The sequence below is a fragment of the Stomoxys calcitrans genome, chromosome 3 (assembly GCF_963082655.1).
Source record: "Stomoxys calcitrans chromosome 3, idStoCalc2.1, whole genome shotgun sequence".
Lineage (NCBI taxonomy): Eukaryota > Metazoa > Arthropoda > Insecta > Diptera > Muscidae > Stomoxys > Stomoxys calcitrans.
In genome coordinates this window covers 195091783-195110563 of record NC_081554.1, presented here as the reverse complement: position 1 = coordinate 195110563, position 18781 = coordinate 195091783, and the positions used below count along the sequence as shown (strand labels likewise).

Below are 18781 nucleotides of genomic sequence, written 5' to 3'. Positions count from 1 at the left end.
GTGGTGAATGTATTTTTTTGTTTTATTTTGTTCAATACTTGTTTTTACTTTTATTATTTTTTAAAACTAAAAAATATTCTGTTTCCTTATAAAACACTTAGGTATATACGTATATTATATTTCATTCATTTTATTTATATTATTACTTTAATTATTAGTATATCTTTGTTATTAGTTAATTTTTTTATATCTTTTATATATAACTCAGTTTTTTTGTAAGTTAAACTAACTTTATTTTGATAAACTATATATGAATAATCTATGAGTGGTTATGTGTATTAGGATAGGTAGTCTATAGGGGACATTAAGGTAAGGGGATTTCTTCAAGGATTTTGGGATATTCGATAGTTATATTTACAAAATCTTTTATATTTTCAGAATCAAATCACTCTTAATATGAACTACTATTTGGAGAAAAATTTTATTTTGAAGGAAATTATAGGAAGTTATAATTCAATGAGTATGAAAGAGAGGTTTATTGAAAAATGTAGAAAGTTTTATAGTTGGGTTGGAAGAAACTGATATTCCTCATAAAAAGTATAGAGGCAGAAAAGAAGAAAAACTAATGGTAAATAGCAGATTTTTCGAATTTTGCATTATTAATTTTTGTATATAAAACAAAGAAGAATTTTTTGTTAAAAAAAATAAATGCTCATATAATGTTTTAGAAAAATATATAGAGTATAAGGTAAACTGAATAATTGTTTCTTTTCAAAAAGTAATCCCTTCGTCCATTCAATGGTTTCTACAAAAAATTGTTTCTTAAGAGTCATTATGATAGGCTTAATTTCTTCACTGAAAGTTTCCAAAGCAATTTGTTGTTCTTTTTTCCATGTTAGTGCTGAATTTTAGCAGAATTATAGAGTTTATTTTTTTTATTCTTTTAGTTAGTCTTAATTGTTTTAATTCTGTTAAATATTTGTATTAGAAATTGTTTTATTTAGCTGCTTTTGGTGGCATAATTTATATGAGTATCGGTATTGTTCTATAGTTATTCATTGTTCATTGTTATGAATTGTTTGGCATTTTAGTTTATATTCCTTGTGTTTTTGTCATGTATCCGTTTATTGTTTTTCATTTTATTTTGGATGATTTTCAACTCTTGTATGTTAAGTGTTTAATATTTACCGTTTTAATTTTCTCTCTTTTTTCTTTTTTGTTTTTGTAAAGTATAAACCAATTGTATTTACACATTTTCCACATTTTATTCAACAGTGCTTAGAGGCATTATTTAACTACAATTTATTTTATATATAACATGATGTTTGCTAATTTCATTGGTATGTTGATTTTTTTTTGTGCTATTTTTATATAATTATAAAAAAAAAATCAGATAAGGGATTGAAAAATTAATTGAAAAAAATGTATAAATTAATTTTATAAAAATAAAAAAAATTCTAAAAATAAAAAAAAAAAATTTTGGGTCACAAATGATGATAAAACAATCACTCTTAAATCTCGTTTACACTGCTCATTGAAACCGGATTTAAGACTCTCGTCAGCTGATTTTATAAAGAGAAAAAGAGAAAACAGATGATCGAGCCATTAAACCCGGACTAAAAGAGCAGTGTAAACGGGATTCATATATTGTTATAGCTGCCATATAAACCGATCTTCAGATTATACTTCTTGAGCCCCTATAGGTCCATTTGGTTGAAATTTTCCACGTAATGTTCTACTGTGACTTCTAATAACAATGGCAGGTACGATCTAAATCGGTTCCTAACCAGATATAGCTTCCATATGAACCGATCTCCCGATATCACTTCTAAAGTCTCCATGGGGAGCAATTCTTATCCGAATTGGCTGAAATTTTGCACAATGACTTTTACTACAACCGTGGTCTCCAACATCCAAACCGAGTCCTAATCAGCCCACAGCCTGACATAGCAAAAGAGATGGTGTAGCGTTATTTCGCCCAAAACGAGAAATGTCATATCGCCCAAACGATGTCACAAAGCCCAAAACCGATTTTTCCAAATCTAAGGTATTGCATTCCAAAGAAAGGCTTAAAAATTCACTGGTCCAATACCAACGAAACCGGGCGATAAATTCGCCTTTTGAAGAGCAAAGACCTAATCTAGAGGAATCGGTCTATATCACAGCTCTATCCAGATATGGTCTGATGTATATACAATACATCAGACCATATTTCATAAAGATGACGAGTGATCAAACATGACTTCCTTTAGTGAAATCTGGCAATAAATGCGCCTTTAAAGCATTGAAGACTCATAATCGGGTGATCCATGTACATATAGGAGCTATATCTAAATAAAGGATGATTTATAACATATCGGACAAGGTTGGCAAGAGTTTAAATATAACTCCCTGTTTAAAATTTCGGCGAGATTGAACAATAAATGGGAAATTTAGTTTGGCGCATAAAATGCCAAACTAAATTTTCACATGAACATTTCAATAATGAACAGGGGATACTTCCCTTATATCAATGAGTGCAGTCCGACAGCGTGCCGCATAGAGGCACAATTGGTTAGAAAGTTTTAACAGGATACCTCACAAAGGTAGCCAGCATTAATAGGGGAATAATCACACCTGAAAGTTTTTCTGTTCTATGCGTCTGGATTTTAACCCAGACTTTCGGCGTCATAGGCGGGCATGTTAACCTAAATACCTAAAAATAAGAAAATCGGAAGGAAGATGAGAGCTACATTAAGTCACTAGTAGTAGAACTTAACGTTCTTGTGGCAAAAATTGTTTAAAATTTGTTATCTGTACACAGAAAAAAAATATCACGAAAATTTTATCAATTAAAAATTTAATTGAAAATAAAAATGTTTTCAATTAAAAAATTAATTGAATCAATCATTTTTCGATTGTACCTTATGATCGTGACTGAAATTGAGGAATAATTGAATCAAAAATTTTTTTAATTGAATCTGAACTTTTTCAGTTGCGATCGTAATTGAAATGTTTGTAATTTTCAATTAAAAAAATTAATTGAGTCAATAATTATACCCACCACGGAAAGATGGGGGTATATTCATTTTGTCATTTCGTTTGCAACACATCGAAATATCCATTTCCGACCCTATAAAGTATATATATTCTTGATCAGCGTAAAAATCTAAGACGATCTAGACATGTTCCTCCGTCTGTCTGTTGAAATCACGCTACAGTCTTCAAAAATAGATATATTGAGCTGAAACTTTGCAACTTTGGGGTCTTAGGCCCATGAAAGCCACATTTATTAGCAGATTTTAATGAAATTTGGGACAGTGAGTTGTGTAAGGCCCTTCGACATCCTTCTTCAATTTAGCCTAGATGGGTCTAGATTTGAATATAGCTGCTATATAGACCGATCTCTCGATTTAAAGTTTTGGGCTCATAAAAGGCGCATTTATGGTCCGATTTCGCCGAAATTTGGGACAGTGCCTTGTGTTAGGCTCTCCATCATTTTTCTGCAACTTGGCCCTAGCCGGTCTAGATTTGGGTATAGCTGCCATGTAGACCAATATCTCGATTTAAAGTCTTAGAACCATAAAAGGTGCATTTGTAATCCGATTACACTGAAAGTAGACACAGTGACCTATTTGACACAGTGGCTTTTCTACATCCGTGTCGTATATGGTTCACATCGGTTTATTTTTAGATAAAGCTTCTGTACTTATAGGTAGTTGGTCAAATCGGAATATATTGCGATATAACTGCTTGGGACATGAGGTATGCAATTTTCACCGAATTTTGATGAAAGGTGGTTTTTATATATGCCCGAGATGGTGGGTATCCAAAGTTCGGCCCGGCCGAACTTAACGCCTTTTTACTTGTTTTTTATTTAAATCAGAACTTTTTTACAATATCTGCTGGAAGCATACTAAGCCTCAACAAATTAGAGTCCCCTACAAAGGAATAAATCTCCTGCCACTGGAACAAAAATACAAATTATAGAGCGTACTGAGCGCTAAAACTTTGCATAGATTAAGAGACTAAGATCTTAAGACATTGAAGTAATTGGGGCTTATCATTAGATCTGGCAAATCAATCATCAACAGATCATTCCAATAAACAGTCTAGATGCTCAAAAAGAGGCAAGAAAATCAAAACGGCAGCTTCCATCACTTTGTAGATTAGCAGGCGGCTTTCGGCAGACTCATACGTTTAAAAGAAGTTTAAGCCATGTCTGCTATAGAATGATCTTTAACTGACACTAACTCATCAGTTAAAACAAGGTTCACATAAGCCGATCGATCAATCGAATTGACTACTTGAAACTCTAGATTGAAGGATGGATTTAATTGTAGGAGTCTCTAGAATTTGAATTTGCAAAATAGTTATAATTTTCGATAAAGCCCCTTTATAAACTGATTTTTTTTTTTAAATTCTAAATTAATTTTTTTATTTTCTATTTAATTTAAATGTGTTAAATTTACAACTAATAAATCCAATTACAGTTTAAAAAAATTTTAATGCAAAATTTTTTAAGTTACAAAAAATACATTTTTTTTAATTATTTGGGATATTCAAAACTTATATGGGGATGAAGAAGGTTGGCGATTTTTGAAATCTTTATATGATAAATTTTTCCATTGTGTTTCTTTAATTATTTTCGTATATGTATGTATAAGCCTTAATGTCTTTTTTTAACAATATCTTTTTTTTTCGTAATATATCTTAAATTTATTTTAGGTTTTTGTTATTTATAGGAATTTTGTTTTAATTCTTGTTTTCTTTACTAAATTTCGTTTTGTTTTTCTCGTTACTTTTCTTTGAAACTTGTGATTAGTTTTATAATGCTCAAAATATTTTGTTACCACTTTTCACTTTTCTCTTCAAAAATATTATCAAAAATTATAATAAATTGTATAATTTAAATATTTATTTGTTGTCATTTAATTTATAATTGCTTTGTTTTGTATGAATGTCCTTTTGTTATGGTAGGGGGTTTCTTCTCCCCCGGGGGTATTGCCAAAAATAGGTTATGTCCGAATTGTATCAGGCTGGGGCCACATTGAAGCAAACATTGGCTGTTGTTGTCGCTTGTAGTCGAAGTAATCAATGAGCATTGCAGGAGGCGCAGTAGAAGAACTCTGTTCATAATGATAGGGATTAGAAGGAAGCTGCTGATGTTGATGTTGATGATGATGATGTTGATAGTAGTAGTAGTAGAGCTGAGGCAGGTAATGATGTTGCTGCAAGAGTAAATGCTAATTTGGAATGCTATTGTATTTGCAGGACTTGCAGCATTTCTCCTGGTAACGCTGCAAACGGCACAGTCCCATGGAGCGAACATTGCGACAATAACGTGAGGTGTCTTTGCAACGTTCTAAGGCTGTAAGGAAATAGAGAGTTACAAGAAGACGCAGTCATACACAAAGGAAAATCGCATCGATATCTTAAGTATTGCTTGATTATTTTTCCTTAGAAACTCACTTAACAACTAAGATTATCAACATTCTAGCTATGAATTTCTAAGAAATACCGCATATTCTTAAGTATTGGGTTGCCCAAAAAGTAATTGCGGATTTTTTAAAAGAAAGTAAATGCATTTTTAATAAAACTTAGAATGAACTTTAATCAAATATACTTTTTTTACACTTTTTTTTTCTAAAGCAAGCTAAAAGTAACAGCCGATAACTGACAGAAGAAAGAATGCAATTACAGAGTCACAAGCTGTGAAAAAATTTGTCAACGCCGACTATATGAAAAATCCGCAATTACTTTTTGGGCAACCCATATAATTCCCCATTGAGAATAAGATGTTGCAGTTTTTTTTTATCAAATAATTTTTTATAACCCCTACCATAGGATAGGGGTATACTATTTACATCATACTGCTTGTAACACCTCGAAATATGCCTCTAAGACCCCATAAAGTATATAAATTCTTGATCGTCAAGACATTTTAAGTCGATCATGTCCGTCCGTCCGTCCGTCTGTCTTTCGAAAGCATGCTAATTTTTGAAGGAGTAAAGTTAGGCACTTAAAATTTTACACAAATACTTTTTATAAGTGTAGGTCGGTTGGAATTGTAAATGGGCCAAATCGGTCCATTTTATGATATAGCTGCCATATGAACCGATCTTGGGCCTTGACTTCTTGAGCTTCTAGAGGGCACAATTGTCCTCCGATTTGACTAAAATTTTGCACATAGTTTTAATTATGATTCAAATCGTTTCATTATCTGATATAGCTCCCATATAAACCGATCTTCGGTCTTGACTTCTTGAGCTTTTAAGGGGCGCAGTTCTTATCCGATTTGGCTGTCATTTTGCACGTAGTGTTTTCGTATAACTTCCAATAACTGCACTAAGAATGGTTGAAATCGCTTCATTACCTGATATAGCTGTCATGTAAACCACTCAGGGATCTTGATTTCTTGAGCCGCTAGAGGGCGCAAAATTAGGCTGAAATTTTGCACGAAGTGTTTTGTTTTGACTTCCAACAATTGTGCGAAATATGGCCCAAATCGGTTCATAACCTGGTATAGCTGCCATTAAAACCGATCTTGGATCTTGACTTCTTGAGCCGCTAGAGGGCGCAATTTTCATCCGATTTGGCTGAAATTTTGCATGAGGTGTTTTGTTATGACTTCTAAGAACTGTGCTAAGTATGGCGCAAATCGGTAGATAAACTGATATTGCTGCCATATAAAGCGATCTGGGATCTTGACTTCTTGAGCCGCTAGAGGGCGCAATTCCCATCCGATTTGGCAGAAATTTTGTACAACGAATTCTCCCATGACCTTCAGCATACGTATCCTTAATGGTCTGAATCGATCTATAGCTTAATACAGCTCCCATTTAAACCGATCTCCCGATTTAGATTCCTGAGCCCTTGAGCGCCCTATGGGATTTTAGGGAATTTTGAGGACATTCACCCCAGTTTTGGGAATTCGATTTTTGTTGTTTTTTTATACCCACCACCAAAGGATGGGGGTATATTCTTTTTGTCATTTGCCACACATGGAAATATATATTTCCGACCCTGTAAAGTATATATATTCGTAAAAATCTAAGACAATTTAGCCATGTCCGTCCGACTGTCCGTCACGGTACAGTCTTTAAAAATAGTGATAATGAGCTTAAACTTTGCCCAATTTTTTTTTTTACTCTAGGCAGGTTAAGTTTGAAGATGGGCTATATCGGCCAATAGCTTGATATAGTCACCATATAGTCCGATCTTTGGATTTAAGGTCTTAGGCCCATAAAATCCACATTTATTGTCCGTCTTTGATAAAACTTGGGACAGTGAGTTGTTTTAGGCCCTTCGACATCCTTCTGCAATTTAGCCCGGATCGGTCCAGATGTGGATATAGATGCCATATAAATCGATCTCTCAATTTAAGTTCTTGGGCTCATAAAAGGCGCATTGATTGTTCGATTTCACCGAAATTTGGGACAGTGAGTTGCGTTAGGCCTTGTGACATTCTTCATTAATTTGCCCCAGATCGGTCCATACAGCTATCATATAGACCGATCTCTCAATTTAAGTTATTGGGCTCATAAAAGGCGTATTGATTGTTCGATTTCACCGAAATTTGGGACATTGAGTTGTGTTAGACCCTTCGACGTCTTTTTATACCCACCACCGTAGGATGGTGGTATATTCTTTTTGTCATTCCATTTGCTGCACATCGATATATATATTTTCAACCTTGGGCCAGATCGGTCCAGATTTAGATATAGCTGCCATATAGACTCCCGATTTAAGGCCAAAAAAGGCCGAAGACCGTTCGCTGCAATTTGGGACAGGGAGTTGTATTAGGTCCTTCGACATGCTTTTTATACCCACCACCGAAGGATGGCGGTATATTAATTTTGTCATTCCGTTTGCAACACATTGAAATATCCATTTCCGACCCTTTAAAGTATATATATTCTTGATCAGTTTAAAAATCTAAGACGATTTAGCCATGTCCGTCCGTCCGTCTGTTGAAATCGCGCTACAGTCTTTCAAAATAGAGATATTGAGCTGAAACTTTGCACAGATTCTTTTTTTGTCCATAAGTAGGTTAAGATCGAAGATGAGCTATATCGGTCTATATATTGATATAGCCCCCATATAAACCGATCCTCCGATTTAGGGTCTTAGGCCCATAAAAGCCACATTTATTATCCGATTTTGCTTAAATTTGGGACAGTGAGCTGTCTTAGGCCCTTCGACATCCTTCTTCAATTTGGCTCAGATCGGTTCAGATTTGGATATAGCTGCCATATAAACCGATCTATCGATTTAAGGTTTTGGGGCCATAAAAGGCGCATATTGTCCGATTTCGCCGAAATTTTGGGACATTGTGTTGTGTTATGCTCTTTGACATTTTTCTTTTTTGGATATAGCTGCCATATAGACAGATATCTCGATTTAAAGTCTTGGCCCCATAAAAGACGTGACTTATGTTAGGCTTTTCGACATCCGTGTCCTATATGGTTCAGATCGGTCTATATTTGGATATAGCTGTCAAAAAGACCAATTTTTTTTTCTACAAAATTGAACAGTGACTTGACTTGAGAATTGTTTCCAAGGGTTTTCTTTCTCCTCTATTTACCCTCAAATGGGGCTAATTGAGGATTTTTGTCTTAGTTTTGAGAATTCCACTCTCACAGTTTTTGAACGAGCTCCGGTGTAGGGAGATCCTTACTTGTGTAAGGACGGGCGGTTCTTCACCCCCCGAGGTCTCACATTTTCTTATTCTTCCCTTTCTCTCTCTAGGGTACCACAATGGGCCAAACTGGCCTCCGAGTGAACTCATCTTTGGTGGGCAAACCCATTCAATCTAACCTAACCTAAGGCAGGCTGTTCAAAATTTTGCACACTCAAGGTGGACAAATGTCCCCAACCAAGAGCCTGACCTAGGACTTATCTCGGGCTCACAAGCCTGCAAATTTATAAGAAAATCTCTCAATATTCACCGAAAAATCAAAAAAAAAATTTAAGTTTTAGAAAAATTTTCACCTTCAAAGGGTATTTTGGGGATTTTTGAAAAAATGTGGGAATTAGTTTTATTTACTATCTTTTTATTATGAAACTTATTGCAAAACCTCCTAATATTCACCTAAAAAACAAAATACTAAAAACTTAAGTTTTCGAACTTATTTCCCCATCTAGGGGTATTTTGGGGATTTTTTCTGTAAAATTTCCCATTTTAGGGGATTTTGGTCGAAAAATTTGAGAATTCTACTTCTTAATAATTTAGGAAAGATTTTTTTCCAGACTGTCTTTTTTTAACCACTGTGTGGCTTTGGCTACATATATGACCCTTACCATATCTCTTTATGCCCCCTCCAATAACTTTCACAAATAAAGTTTACTCTTAACTTATCTAAAACTTTTGTTTTCTAAAGAATCTTTTCTTGGCTTGCATTCGTAGATTTTAGTTTTCATCTTCTCTCGGAGAGTTGGTATTTACCTTTTGCATAGCAGGGTGGACTCTTGCAGACTTTCATTACTGCAGGCCGATTCTGATGTTTGCAAGCATTGCCCGCTGGTCTCCGGGTGCCATACCAGACACACTGCAGTATGCGATATTTGATGCCCTGGCGGCCACAAGGAGCATTGCACTGCATGGTGGATGGGTGGGGGGGAAGGGGGGAAAGAAATTCAAATAAATTTGAAAATGCAGAAAAAGAGAGAAATAAAATATTGACAAAACTAAAGTCTCAAAGCCCAAAGGAAGAGAAATGTTTTATTTACCTCTGACCAGGGCTCTACACGCCACACACCCTTGCATCTTTCGTTATAGCACTCCTGGCGACTGATGGGCTTCTCATATTCAGGGCAGAGGCGTGATATTGTATCATTGGCAAAGCGACAGGAAACTTCACGTCTTTGGATGGCCGTATTGCGTCCAAAGCAACGTGACTGATGGCACAACGACCAATCTCCCTTGACCCAATGGGGACATTCTTCGCTGCCGCAAGTTTCAAAGGTATCGGGTATGTCCAGGCCAAAGTCTTCGCACAGAGCATTAACCACAACCTCTTCCACTTCCTGTGATTCCACAGAGGCTTGATTGAGGTTACCGTTTACCTGCATGAGCAGCGCCGGAGTTGTGAACTGTTCCATTTGTTTTTCCACCAGATTCAGGCTATTGTCATTGGGCTCGTTGTTATTGTTGTTGTCGTTTGAGGAGGAGGGCATAGCATCTCTCAAATGGACTCGTACACAGGTAATGGTGCGTCTCTAATGAAAGAAAAAACAAAATGCTTGCATAAAGACAATTGCATTAAACAAATTGTATATGCCAGCCCGTATGGCCCTCTCGACTCTTCTGCTGTTAACAGTCCGCCCTGAATTCGTGCCATTTTCAGGCCTATGCTACTTACTCTCAAACCCGAACCAGCAGCTCCACATTTCTGTGAACATGGTGTCCAAGGACTTGCTATCCATTTGTACGTGACTGAATTGCCAGCGTTTGTATGCGTGGCTGGCGATACTGATGAGGATGATGCTGCTGTATCCGTCCAATGATTGGGCCATCGGGCATGGGGTAAATGCATAGTTGATTGTCTCTCGTTATCGGTGGCATTTGTAGCTGCATTCATTTGGTTGACCAACATATCAACGCCCTCATCGTCATCATCATCATCACCAGTCTGAGTCCCATCCAAATCAGCTTTTGCCTTTGATGGCAGATCTTTGGTGGCATAGTGTGAAACAAATTTCAAGGGCTCATCCTCCTGATCGACATCTAGGCCATATTTTAGACCTCTATCCGATAGCATGTGATGACCACGTGAATTGCTAAATTTCTGGAATGATGGCCAAAGATACTGCAGTACAATGAGGGAGAAAACAAAAAAATAGAAGGTAAGTTATGTTGTTGTCGAAGAAACTTTTGCTTAACATTCAGTATGAAATGGCATTGAAATAAGGAAAAACTACTTATAAACTAAGAAATAATGATTTTTGATATTTTCTATTGATTGAAGATAAGGTTTAAGCGTGCAATTTCTATATGATTTAGGATGCCTGGAAAACGAAATATTTTTCTAAATAATTCTTTAAATCATATTTTAAATAGGAAATGAAAACAAGCATAAAATCATTAAAACTACAAATATTTGAAGTTATTATCATTGAGAAATGAAGTGGCTCTCCATGCTTACAAATAAATTTTGATGTGAAATGGTACCTGTTTTCATATTTGCACAAATACTCAACTGTACTCAAATGAGAAATTTAGTAATAGTTTCATATTTAAATATTGATCCAGATGTTAGAAATCGAGACTTTAGCACCAAAATGGGTGAAAACAAAATTTTGCCAATTGTTTTGAATTTTTATACCCTCCACCATAGGATGGGGGTATACTAATTTCGTCATTCTGTTTGTAACACCTCGAAATATGCGTCTGAGACCCCATAAAGTGTATATATTCTTGATCGTCGTGACATTTTATTTCGATCTAGCCATGTACGTCCGTCCGTCTGTTCGTCCGTCCTTCTGCCTGTCGAAAGCATGCTAACTTTCGAAGGAGTAAAGCTAGCCGCTTGAAATTTTGCACAAATTCTTTTAATTAGTGTAGGTCGGTTGGTATTGTAAATGCGTCAAATCGGTTCATGTTTTGATATAGCTGCCATATAAACCGATCATGGGTCTTGACTTCTTGAGCCTCTAGAGCGCCCAATTCTAATTCGATTTAGCTGAAAATTTGCACGTGGTGTTTTGGTATCACTTTCAATAACTGTGTTAAGTATGGTTTAAATCGGTCTATGTTTTGATATAGCTGCTATATAAACCAATCTGTGATCTTGGCCTCTTGAGCCTCTAGATAGCGCAATTCTCGTCTGATTTGACTGAAATTTTTGCACGTGGTGTTTTGGTATCACTTCCAATAACTGTGTAAAGTATGATTTAAATCGGTTCATAATCTGGTGTAGCTGTCATATAAACCGATCTTGGATATTGACTTCTTGAGCCAATAGAGGGCGCAATTCTCATCCCATTTGGCTGAAATTTCGCATGAGGTGTTTTGTTATGACTTCCAATAACTGTGATAAGTATGGCGTAAATCGGTGTAGAACCTGATATAGCTGTCATATAAACCGATCTGGGATCTTGACTTCTTGAGCCAATAGAGGGCGCAATTCTCTTACGATTTGGTTGAAATTTTATGCAACGGCTTCTCTCATGACCTTCAACATACGTGTCTAATATGGTCTGAATCGATCAATAGCTTGATACAGCTCCCATATAAACCTATCTCCCGATTTAGCTTCTTGAACCCCTACAAGGCGAAATTCTTATCCGAATGAATTGAAATACTACGCAATGACTTCTACAATGTTCAGCATTCATTTATGGTCTGAATCGGACTATAACTTGATATAGCTCCAATAGCATAACAGTTCTTATTCAATATTCTTTGTTTGCCTGAAAAGAGATACCGCGCATAGAACTCTACAAATGCGATCCATGGTGGAGGGTATATAAGATTCGGCCCGGCCAAACTTAGCACACTTTTACTTGTTTTTTCTTAAATCAGTCTGTGCATTAAGTTAAAGAGATCCTGCACTTTACATTTCAGCATAAACCTCTAAACTCTGTTTCAACATATAAGGCAAATGTATCTCCTCCAAATTCATTCGACCACAGTGCACGCAAACACACAACCCTCTATTGAACGACAACAGCGATTTGGCACGATTTGGAATTTTGACACCACAGACGGTTGAAGCAAAGCGAAAACAACAAAAAATATACGCAGATAATGAATGCTTGCAACGCATTAGGCATCTTTGCCATTACAACGTTTTGAGTGGGGTTCAAATGTGTCCAAAGTGCATTCAAGCGCTCTAGACGGCCATAGCCCACTCACAACTTACGAGCGTGCTAAAATTGTGGTCTTAAAACATTTCGCTTTCATTTCAGGGGGGATATTTCATGCAAAAAAAGGAGGAAATATTCTGCCAGACATGAATTCATTTTATGTTCGAAATGCAGACGGCCGAGTAGAAGTGTGGCTACGGAATCGAAATTCCGGAATGTATTCAGCAACAGATCCCAATGAATTCAATGCGTTACAGCTTTGAGGGAACTGAAACTACACTTGAAAAAATAACATAAAAATGTTTTATTAAATTCCAAGTTAGAAACACAATCCCAATTTCGCCCATTGTCTCTTAACCAAAGGAGCAATAACTCAATTCAGGGCATCACATGATTTAAGTAAGAAAACCCGAGATTATAATCCATCGGATCAATTGGTGTTTCTGAACTGCTTACAAACATCAACACATATAACAAATTCTTGTCTTTTATTTTGAATTACAACAATTTTTCTAAGTGTTGTTTTGGTTTTGATGTTGGCTTTGTTATGTAACAGCACAACAGTGGAACATTGATTTCCCAAGTGCCACTTAAGCCTCTTGCCTCCCGTAAACCTAACAAAATATAGCCATCCTCATACACACCCACACTACCTCATAGTGGCAATACACAATACACACTCAGGGCGTCCACTCAAGCTTTGTATCCGATTCCGTTTGTCTTTTATTTGGGTGTTCCTGTTGTATTGTTGCATATTTCAAGCACTCACCCAACAGCAAAGAATTTCAGGATATATGGGTAAGTGTGTACGGATGGCAACGTGTTTATGTGTAGATGGGGGGGGGGGTGTGAGCAGAGTGTTCTTTAAATTCGTTCCATATTCATGAGCAGCAATGTGCTGCATGTGCATTGCCATGGAATTGAGTGCAAATGTGAGTGTGGCAGTCACCCTTTGCATGGGTGTAGGTTAGTGGAGGCCCAACATCATGTCAGCATCGTTATATTGGCATGACCACCATATCACAGAGATGGTATGTTGCTTTGGTGTGTAGAGCATGACAATGGCAGGCCAAGTGAGTATTGCTTATTGGGTGGAGCACATCTGAATGGCTGAAGTGCCACTGCAACTTTTGGGTCCTATTTTGAATGTCAATATTGAATAATGTATGCTCACTATGGTTTGCATTTAAACACAAATTTGCATCACTCTAATGTTTGCTCTCGGCGTGCTCATTGCACACTCTGTGGGCTGGGATGGGCTGGATTGAATGATACAGTACTACAGGCTTGCTTAGAATTAAGCAGATTTAGCTGGCAAAATTAGGAATCATTTTGAGGCAAAACATTTCGTGTACAATTTTAAAAACAGATTAATGGGGCCTAAGAAATTAAATCGAAACTTTTGTCAAACAAGGATGATCGAGAGACCGGCTTGCATGGGAGCTATATCAGGTTATAGACCGATTTGAACCATATTTGGCACAGCTGTTGGAAGTCGCAACAGAACATCGCATGTACAATTTCAGCTAAATCGGACAAAAATTGCGACTTGTAAGGACTCAAGAAGTCAAATCGGGAGATCGGTTTATATGGGAGTTATATCCAAATCTGAACCAATAGGGTCCAATCCCCAACGACCTACACTAATAGCAAGAATTTGTGCAAAATTTCAAGCGACTAGCTTTACGCGTTCGACCGCTTATCGTGATTTCGACAGATGGACGGACATGACTAGGTCGACTCAGGTCGTCGAGACGATCAAGAATGTATATACTTTATGGGGCTTAGACGAGTATTACGAGGTGTTACAAGCGGAATGACTAGATAAGTATACCCCCATCCAATGGTGGTGGGTATAGAAAGAGGTAATAGACTTCTTTTTATACCAGGATACCAGGGTGACCATCGTGTTCAGAGATTAGTATGTCTGTCTATGAGGCCGAACGCCTGGGTTTAGATTACGGCGTGATCCCCTTACTAATGCTGGCTACATTTGTGAGGTATCCTGCCATGTTAAAACTTTTCAACCAAGTGGTGTCGTTATGTGGCACGCCGTTTGGACTCGGCATAAAAAAGTAGGTCCCTTATCATTGGGCTTAAACTTTAATCGGACTGCACTCATTTATATGGGAGAAGTATCCCCTGTTTCTTAATGGAATGTTCATGGGAAATTTGGTAGTAGTATTTGGTTTCCATATATCTCACTCTGAAATTCTTGTTCTTCTTCTTCTTCTTATATATAAAAATCAATTTGTGTTTGTTTCTTTGTTGGTTTGTTTGTTTGTCTATTCCATATAGACTCAAAATCGGCTGAACCGATTTTCTTGAAATTTTACACAAATGGTGCATAATGATCCCGTAGTAAAAATAGGATGCTACCATTTTTGATATTTGAAGGGGGGGAAACTCCCCCTTACCCTTATTTTTAGAAACTCCAGATCTCGGAGATGGGTGGTGCGATTAAGCCAAATTTTATATGCTTTCTATAGTAACCTAAAAACAAAAATTTTGTATCCAAATTTCGCATGGGGTACCTAGGGGCGACGCCCCACCCAAAACTACCCAATATATATATAGACCAATCTCGACAATATGGAACTCAAATGAAAGGTATTTAAGAGTAGAATACGAATCTTATAGCCAAATGTGGGATCAAGTGTTTGGGGGACCACCCCAACCCCAAAAACACCCCTAAATCGGACAATTTACCGACCACGCCAATATGGGACTCAAATGAAAGGAATTTACGATTAGAATACGAATCTGATATCAAAATGTGCAACCAAGTGTCGGGGGGCCGCCCCTCTCTAAACACCCCCAAACAGGACTTATTTACTGACAATGGCAATATGGGGCTCAAATGGAAGTTATTTGAGTGTAGAATACGAATGATATCCATATGTAGAACCAAGTGTTTTGGGGCCCTCCCCTCCCCAAATAACACAAACTTACGAGCATAGCAATATGGTGCTCAAATGAAAGGTCTTTGGAGGTGCCGCACGAATCTGATATCAATATTCGGGAAAAAGTTTCTATGGGGCCAGGTAAGGTAAGAGTGGCAGTCCTTTACAGACTCACTTTGACAATTTTAAGTCCATTGTGATACCACAGTAGCGACAGACCAAGGCTTCTAGCGGAATTCGAACCCTCGACCCCTGCACTGGTAAACCAAGCACGCTACCAACTCGGCTACCGGGGCGCCAACCCACCCCATAAAACCACCCAAAAAGGAAGTATTTGCTGACCATTGCAAATAAGAGATACTTTAGAACAGAATACGAAGTTGATACATTTTTTCAGTGAAAGTCACTGAATGGTCGCTCCATTCCCGAAAACACTCCCCAAACCGAATCTGTTTGCCGACTATGCAAATATGGGGAGGAAATGTAATGTATTTTGGAGTAGACCGCGAATCTGATATTCGTGACGAACTGTCTACGGGACGTTTCACCCCCATAACAACCCCCAAAGAGGACGTATTTGCTCACCATGGCAATTTGGGTCTTAAAGAGAGTGGAGCTCTCCACAAAGCGGACATATTTGCTGACTTTTGCAATAAGGAGTTTTAATGAAAGGTATTTGGGATTAGAAAACGAATTTGATTACCTACTTTGAGTCCAATGGCAATATGGTGTTCAAATAAATGATATTTGAGAGTAGAGCACGATGCTGATTTATTTTCAGGGCCAAGTTTTTGGGGACAACCCCACTCCCCAAAACACAAAACACACCTAAATCGGACATATTTACCGACCAGGTCGATATGGGGCGCAAATTAAAAGTATTGGGGAGTAGAGGACGAAATTGATACCAATTTTCGCGACCAATTTTCCTTCCCAAAAACACTCCACAAAACACCAATTATTTATTGACCATCGTAACATGGTACTCAAGTAAAGGAATTTGGGAGTAAAATACGAATCTGATATCCAAATGGTGTATTTGGTTTCCCCAAGAGTACAAATCTAACGACCAAATGAAAGGTATTTGGGATTAGAAAACGAATATGATAACCAATTGTGGGGCCAAGTTTTTGGGGTACGCCTCATCCCATAAACTTCCCTCTAACCAATGGCAATATGGGGTAAAATAAATGGTATTTAAGAGAAGAGCACGATGTGAATATTTTTTAAGGCCCAAGTGTCTGGGGACCAACTCACCCCGAAAACACCCATAAATCGGACATACATATTTACGGGTCAAGGCAATATAAGACTCAAATAAAAGGTATTTGGGAGTAGATCACCACATGCATACCCACTGGAGGTCGACACCACCCCCTAAACCCACTAACCGCCACCATGGGGGCCTTCTTACTCCAAACTTACGAACCAAAAAAAACTTATTTGCCAAAATCCCCATGAGAATATCGGCCTCAAATAAAGTTTCTTAGGAATGGAGTATATCCAACATCCAAATGACCCTAAACCCTTTGAGCGAATTTATAAATCAGTAAAGATCATATGGGATTCAGATAAAGGCAATTAAATTTTTTAACTGTTAGCCAAGCGATATACATACAAATACTATTTTCGTAGCATGGTATTTCACTAAAAGCTCTTTAATTGTCGAAAATAAATATTTAAACGATTATTCTATTCCATATAAAGTAAAAGAAGGCGCAGCGGAGAGGACCCGGTTCAGCTAGTTTTTTATAAAAAATTTTGTTTGAGTTCTAAGCCTTTGTAAAGATGCTGACCTTTGATGAGTCAATTTTTTTACAATTGATTCCAAGTATCCTTTAATGTTTATCATGCCAACTGTTATTGCTCCCCATATCCATGAATTAGTCTGAAACCTTAAATGTTCATTTTATCTTTTTGGTCCCCTCACACAAAAATTGTGCATCTATGCCAATACTCGAGACAGTGTGAAGAGCACATATGTGAGTGGGCGTAGGCTAGGGCCCCCTACGTGTACCTGTATTTGTGGTTTAGCATAGGTCTGTATTGTATTTAGCTTTTACTGATTGAAATCTGTGGCAACATAAATATTGGCTTAGTTTTGTTGTTGTTGCATACGATTTTTTCCTCGTTGTGTTGTTGTACATTGCATGTCACTGAGGCATCATTGCATTTTAAATACATGCGACATGATGTCAATGTAATGTTGCTGCTCTCTACTAAAAGCAGCTGGCTCAGTGAAAATGAATTCCGGTGCATTTGCCATGAGCCTTTGTGTCTCATTCCGTGTTGGTGGGAGTGTGAGGTTGAGAGGTAATGGCTGCATTGTTGTAAAAATCACTCTCATCAAACACTCTGAGGCCATAAAGAGAAGCAGTCGAACATTCACACGCCGTAACACACATCCATACGAACTGGCATTCATATGTTCACGGTTTTGAGTGCCATTATAAATGGCGATTGACAGAATTTAATGTGTCACAAATGGAGCGAATCTTTGTCATATTTAAAGCTGTTGATACCAATTAAAATGCTGAAAAAAAGTCAGCAAGCTAAATCTTTTTGTGATAGGAAAATAAAAACATAAAATGCCTGAAGAAATAAAATTTTGATGGTGTAACAGTAAAAAACCACAATTGAGAAAAAAAAGATTGAGCTTCAGACCCTTTATCGGGAGATCAGTCTATATGGCAGCTTTATCTAAATATGAACCGATCTAATCCATATTTAGGGCAGATATCGGGAGGCTTAAAATAACCCACTGTTGCAAATTTCAGCGAAATCGGATATAATTAGGCTTTTATGGCCTTCAGACCCTTTATCGGGAGATCGGTCTATATGGTGGCTATATCGAAATAAAGTCGATCTGAACCATATTCAGGTCAGTTGTCGGAATGCCTTAAACTCCTCACTGTTTCAAATTTCAGCAAAATCGTATGAAAAATAAAGTTTTATGGGCATTAGACTCTTTTTCGGAAAATCGGTCTATATAGCAGCTATATCCAAATATGGTCCGATTTGACCCGTTCAAGAACTTAACTAGCGTGCATCAAAAAGACGTATCTGTGCCAAATTTCAGCTCAATATATCAATTTTTGAAGACTGTTGACTGATTACAGCAGACGGAAGGACAGGCGGACAGACGGACA

General features: G+C 37.2%; 1 protein-coding gene across 1 annotated transcript in view; it reads right to left on the bottom strand.

The window, feature by feature from the left end:
* Positions 1 to 4815: 4815 nt before the first annotated feature.
* LOC106084506 (ADAMTS-like protein 1) overlaps positions 4816 to 18781 on the bottom strand; it is a 206898-nt gene continuing 192932 nt past the window's right edge. The window contains exons 16-20 of the mRNA XM_059365112.1: positions 10284 to 10730; positions 10069 to 10140; positions 9652 to 9936; positions 9368 to 9518; positions 4816 to 5290 (exon numbers count right to left, since the gene is read on the bottom strand). Of these exons, the coding sequence (XP_059221095.1) occupies positions 5166 to 5290; positions 9368 to 9518; positions 9652 to 9936; positions 10069 to 10140; positions 10284 to 10730 (1080 nt within the window). The 3' untranslated portion in view covers positions 4816 to 5165. The remainder of the gene's footprint in view (positions 5291 to 9367; positions 9519 to 9651; positions 9937 to 10068; positions 10141 to 10283; positions 10731 to 18781) is intronic.